The 6111-nt window shown below is 58.0% G+C and overlaps 1 protein-coding gene across 1 annotated transcript; it reads left to right on the forward strand.

Annotated features, from left to right (window-relative positions):
* The first annotated feature begins 363 nt into the window (after positions 1–363).
* DLX3 (distal-less homeobox 3) lies at positions 364–5614 on the forward strand. The gene is made up of 3 exons (XM_004041444.4): positions 364–914; positions 1997–2187; positions 3756–5614. The coding sequence occupies exons 1-3, from the start codon at positions 590–592 to the stop codon at positions 4101–4103; spliced, it is 864 nt and encodes a 287-aa protein (XP_004041492.1). The 5' UTR covers positions 364–589; the 3' UTR covers positions 4104–5614.
* Positions 5615–6111: the final 497 nt, after the last annotated feature.

The raw sequence follows: 6111 nt of genomic DNA on the forward strand, positions 1-6111 counted from the left end.
CTGACAGATCCTGGGGGCTCCACAGAGCAAACCTTCCCCTCCACGTCCACGCCCCTCCTTCAGAGAACTTATCTGGGCTGGAGCTACAAGAGTAGCAAGGAGGGTGTGTGTGTGTGTGTGTGTGTGTGTGCGCGCGCGTGTGTGTGTGTGTTTTGAGTAACAACAAAGACTGGGGGAAAAAGAAGAGAGAGGAGGCAGGAGAGAAGGAAAAGGGAGAGAGAGAGAGAGAGAGGAGAGCACAGGAGCGAGAGAGCAAAAGCGTGTTTTGCCTGGAAGGCAAGACTTGCAGCCAATCAGCGCGTAGGAGCCTCCCTCGGCGACTCCACTATTGAGTCTATAACCGGCTGGCCGGGCGGAGCTGGCAGCATTTGATTGTGGCTTGGGACGCGAGGAGAGGCGCGCAGCGACCGCCTGACGGCAGGCAATGGTGTAAGCGCCTCTCGGCCTCCCCCTCCCCCCAGACGCGGCCGGGTCCTCCCCTCGCCTTCTGGACACACACCCCTGCCTCGTCTCTTCCGCCTCTCTTGCACTCCGGTCCGTTCCTGTCCTCTGCGGAGGCCAGCCCTGGGGAGGCGCAGCGCCCGCCAGGATGAGTGGCTCCTTCGATCGCAAGCTCAGCAGCATCCTCACCGACATCTCCAGCTCCCTTAGCTGCCATGCGGGCTCCAAGGACTCGCCTACCCTGCCCGAGTCTTCTGTCACTGACCTGGGCTACTACAGCGCTCCCCAGCACGATTACTACTCGGGCCAGCCCTATGGCCAGACGGTGAACCCCTACACCTACCACCACCAATTCAATCTCAATGGGCTTGCAGGCACGGGCGCTTACTCGCCCAAGTCGGAATATACCTACGGAGCCTCCTACCGGCAATACGGGGCGTATCGGGAGCAGCCGCTGCCAGCCCAGGACCCAGGTGAGGGCCACGGGGTCGCGAGGACAGTGGGAGACACTGGAAGGTTCCCGAGGGAGGAAAAGGCATGGACTGGAAGCCAAAATCTAGGAAAACTTCTAAGAAAAGTACTGTCTGGAGTTAGAGAAGTTGGCCTAGATGACCCTCAGAGGGACCAGGCGACCTTCCAGCCCCGGGTGTGCAAGCATTTGGGGCGCGATGTGCGCAGTGCGCCGCGGTCCCAGATGAGGATCGGGGTGAGCTGAGAGAGGAAGGGGAAGGCTGTGGGTTGTCAGGAAACCTCCGAATCGAGGTGATTTCGTGGGCATTTCAGCAGGCGATCCTCGATCAAGTCGCAGAGGGCTTGGGGGTAGGCGGCAGGGGCTGGAAACTCTAGGGGCCCTCCTTTGGATAAGGGATGGGGAGACTAGGGGTCGTGAGGGGGCAATGAGAAGGACCCACGGAAGTTGCGGGAAAGCGGAGGGAAGCAGCCACTGAGAGGCAGAGAAGCTGAAAAAGGGAAAAGTGAAGGCAGCAAGAGGGAAGTATGGAAAGACGGTGAGAGAACGGGCAGAAGAAACAAGAAAGGAAGGAGAGAAGGAAGGGGGAAGAAGGGGGACAGGGAAAGAAAGAAAGTCTGCACTATCCTTGCAACTTTTCTGAAAATCTAAAGAGATTCTAAAATGAAACTTTTTTAAAGGGCGGGGGGCGGACGGGAAGGAGCGAGAGAAACAACCGACGGCGAGATGGGACTGGGAAGGGGGCGGCTAGCAGCCGGGCGGCGAGGAGCCCCGAGGCTGGGAGGCGAGCCGGGAAGGGGTCGTGAGCGAAGCCGAGGCGGTCCTGGAGCAGGCGGCGGCTGGCGCCGGGGACAGTGCTGCGGCGGCCGCGCGCGGAGCTGGGAGCGCCGCGTTGTGGGCCGCGGCCAGTTCCGGCTCTGGGGCCGCGGCTCCCCCCTGGGCCGCGGGCGGCGGAGCGCGCGGCAGGGAACCCCGCGGCGAGTCGGTGGGCGGAAGGGAGGGGCGTCCGGCGGGGCCCTGGAGGGTCGCAGGAGTCGCAGGCCGAGGCTGAGCCGCCCCCTCTTCCGCCCGGTGCGTTCCCCGCAGTGTCGGTGAAGGAGGAGCCGGAAGCAGAGGTGCGCATGGTGAATGGGAAGCCCAAGAAGGTCCGAAAGCCGCGTACGATCTACTCCAGCTACCAGCTGGCCGCCCTGCAGCGCCGCTTCCAGAAGGCCCAGTACCTGGCGCTGCCCGAGCGCGCCGAGCTGGCCGCGCAGCTGGGCCTCACGCAGACACAGGTTGGTGTTTGGCTGTCCAGGGCCGCGGGGGCGCGCGGGACCCCGTAGTTCCCCGCGCGCTGCCGAGCCTGGCTGGCCACTGAAGGGCCCTGCGGGCTCCTGGAACTCTTGCCTTTGGGATGGGGGCCTGCGAGGTTCAACTTCGGTTGGAACGTTATGCGTTAGCACGTGTACAAGTGAGCATAGTTGTGAACCCGTGCAACTGTGTATGTCTGTCCCAGGGAGAGGTGCCCTCCTTCCCCTACTCCAGAATTCCCAGCTCCCAAGTCCCCCAGCAGTGCTAGTCACTTAGTAGGAGTCCACATCGTGTTTTCCCTCCAGGCTAGGCATGTGTGCAGACTGTCTGTGTGCATGTATAGGCGAGTGTGTTTGCACACGTGCTGTGTGGGTCTGCATGCACCGAAGGATGCTCATGTAAGGAGTGTGATCCTGCCGGGGTCATTGTGCATAACGATGGGGGCATGTGTGTGTGACTGTGCGCCCTGAATGCATATGCGTTCTGAATGCATGTTCAGAAATGTGTGCTTGCATCAAAATACCACATTCCTGCTCAGCACTTGAACACTCAAGAGAGGCCAAATTCCCTACCTGAAGGAGATGGGGACTCAAAAGTGAGTGCCGCACCCCCACCCTCATCCAGTCCCTAAAGCCCCCAGCAGCCTGTCACTGCTCAGGGGAGGAGCAGTGGATGCCTGGCTCCCTCCAGGTGTTGACAGGCGGGCCTAGGTTGTGGCTGTGGCTGCGTGGGGCCCCATCCGCCGGGAATCTGGGTCACCTGGTGAGGAGCTGATTCATTGTTTGTACCAGTCATGGGGTGGGGAGTGGCAGGGGGAGGGGGAGATACCCCAGGGGAAATTTGGGGAATCATGGCTCACCTGCTCCTGAGTCCCCAGGTCACCCCCATTATCCAGCCCGAGCCCAGGAGAACTTCTCCACACCTGAGTGTGTGAATGTGGGTGCTCATGTTGTGGGGTGCTTATCTGGGTGTATCTGTGTCTGCGTGTATTTTTATTGTCTGGTGTCTGTGTGTGAGGCTGTGAGTGGGAACGTGGCTGCGTATGGAGATGTGTATGTGGGTGTGTTTGTCTCTGTGTATCTGTGCACCTCTGCTTATGGGTGTCTAATGTGAATGAAATGCTACAAACCGTCCATCTCCCACCTCAACGGCCTTTTATTGAGTGCTTACTACATACCAGGCTGCTTTAAGTTTTTTATGTGTCGTACCTTATTTGAGCCTCAGAATGACCCTATGAGGCAGGTAATAGTGCTGTTCTCATCCCCATTTTGCAGACAAGAGGAAGTCAAGAACAAGAGAGGTTAAACAACTTGCCCAAGGTCACGCTTAGTAAGTGACAGAGCAGAATTTGGACCCAGGCAGCTGAATGTTCCTAGCCACAATTCTATCCCAGATCCAAGAAACTGGTGTCCCGGGAGTCAGGAGGCCTGTTTTTTGCCTGATTCTTATGTGAAATTGGGTTCTGGCCTTTCTTTTTCTTGGCTAGGTTCTTCCCAGGGTTGTTTTAGCATTCTGAGAGGCTAACTAGCTACCCCTTTCTTCTCTGGCCCAGGTGAAAATCTGGTTCCAGAACCGCCGTTCCAAGTTCAAGAAACTCTACAAGAACGGGGAGGTGCCGCTGGAGCACAGTCCCAATAACAGTGATTCCATGGCCTGCAACTCACCACCATCACCCGCCCTCTGGGACACCTCTTCCCACTCCACTCCGGCCCCTGCCCGCAGTCAGCTGCCCCCGCCGCTCCCATACAGTGCCTCCCCCAGCTACCTGGACGACCCCACCAACTCCTGGTACCACGCACAGAACCTGAGTGGACCCCACTTACAGCAGCAGCCGCCTCAGCCAGCCACCCTGCACCATGCCTCTCCCGGGCCCCCGCCCAACCCTGGGGCTGTGTACTGAGCACCCACCTGGCCTGCACCCTTGACAAAGGACCCCAGGACCAGGCAGAAGGCGCCTCCGTCCTAGCCACTCAGGAATCATCGAGGAGCACAGGGAAAAGGAACTCCCTTTCCCCCTCCCTTGCCCCTTCCTCCAGGGACCCAAGCGCTTCCAGATGACATTTGCATGGACCAAGGATGCCCCCTGAACCTCCCTCCCTCTGCCTAGACACTGGGGTACCCCTCCAGATGTGGGGACATTCCACCCCAGTGGGGACAGCCATTCCCCTACCTGCTCCAGGAGCCTGGATTGGCTTTAAATGGCTCATCATCTTCCAGCTTCTTAAACTTAGTGCCTGTTCCCAGACTGGAGACCTTGGGATGGGGGAGAGTGTGGAGGGTTTGCGGGTCCTGCCTGTGCTGGGGCACCTGGCACCGTGGATCTTAAAAGTTGCCAGGCCTAGTCCCTCCTGAGCCACTGGTGGTCTCCCCCTGCTCGAGCGGCCCCTTGGCCAATAAGACAGTGGACATCATGACGAGGACTCTGGGTGGGGACCTGAACTGGTCACCGCCCTGCACTTCTAGCCCTCATTTAAGATTTGAGGGTGAAACCAAAGAAAACCCCCTAAGTGAGGGAATCTTTTAATATTTGTGGCTTTAGAGGAAAGAACTAAAGGAGCCATCTCTCTCCCCTCTCCTCCGTTCCGAGAGGAGAGGTGGGTCTCAGACGTTTTTCCTATGGACTTCTTTCTTCCATGTCCAGGACTTTGCACAACTTTGGTTTTAAAAGCTGTTGAAAAATAGGAAAACAAAGGGCATTGTTCACAGATAGGGCCAAGTCTCCCCTTGCAAGGGTGCCTCTGTTCTGTCCCTTCCCCCACCTCACCTTCTCTACTCCTCCAGTAAGTTGGCAGTTTTGGTGCCAAACCCCAAATCTCCAAAGAGACATACCAGGCAAGACAAACCCCCAAACACCTCCTTTCCGGTGGCCTTGGAAACAGATTGCTCCGAGCTGGAGAATGTCGGGTGAGGTGTATGGGAGAGGAGGGGAGAGTTAGAACTTGTGCCTTTGGGAGTAAGGGGTAACTGCCTGGAGGGCTGGTGGCACTGCCCCTCCCTGACCCAGACATCCCGCCAAAGCTAACTTTCCCCCACCCCTGATGCAGTAAAACATTGAAAAAAAAAAAAGGAGAGGTAGAAGACTGTAGCTATATATATAAATATATAGTAAGTTTTTTTTTTTTAAAGAGCAACAGAGAGAAGCAGCCTCCTCCCTGCTGCGGTTTCCTATTTATGTGGCCATGTTCCTCCTGAACGGATCTCCCTGTGTGTTTCAAGCTGAGAGATGTGGGCTCCGGCTGGATTTGGGTTTTGTGGGAGGTGCAGGGGCCAAGAGAGACGTGGTAGGTCTCCAAGAGTCCCACCCGGGGGGGAAGAAGCAAAGCCATCTCCCACCCCCTCCCAGCCTTCTCATTTCTGCTTTCTTACTGGACTCATCTTTATATATAATGTTAATAAAAAAGATGAAAATAACCACTGAGCTCTTTGAACTGGAGGCTGGTGGCAGCTCTTGTGGGGAGGGTCTGAGAGTTGGGGAAGGTGTCCAGTGGGGAGGCACTTCTGCGCTCTGAGGGAGACGGGGCCCCTAGGAAACCACTGCTAAGGTGCTGGGCTGGGCCTGGCCCCTGGTGGCAGGTGCTCCTGAAACGATGGCTGTCCCCAATCTGGGCAGGTCTTTGGGGGAGGCTCCCAGCAGCAGCTTCCCTGACTCCACTGCTTGGCGGCTTGGTGCTCAGAATCAGACAGCTCCCTCTGCACCGCCGCCGGGTCACCTCAGGGCTGGTCTTTGATCTGGAGCTCACATGCAGACATGCTTGCACATGTGTGTAACCCCCTGCCTCCACGCCCAGGCACTCCTGGCCCCTCACCCTCCTGTCTGTCCCTTTCAGCTTGGGGTGAGGGTGGGGCCTCAGTCAGGGGGACACGACTGCTCCCTCAGTGGGGAGGGACCTAGCACTGTGATCCAGGCC

The sequence above is a fragment of the Gorilla gorilla genome, chromosome 4, assembly GCF_029281585.2.
Source record: "Gorilla gorilla gorilla isolate KB3781 chromosome 4, NHGRI_mGorGor1-v2.1_pri, whole genome shotgun sequence".
Taxonomy (NCBI): Eukaryota; Metazoa; Chordata; class Mammalia; order Primates; family Hominidae; genus Gorilla; species Gorilla gorilla.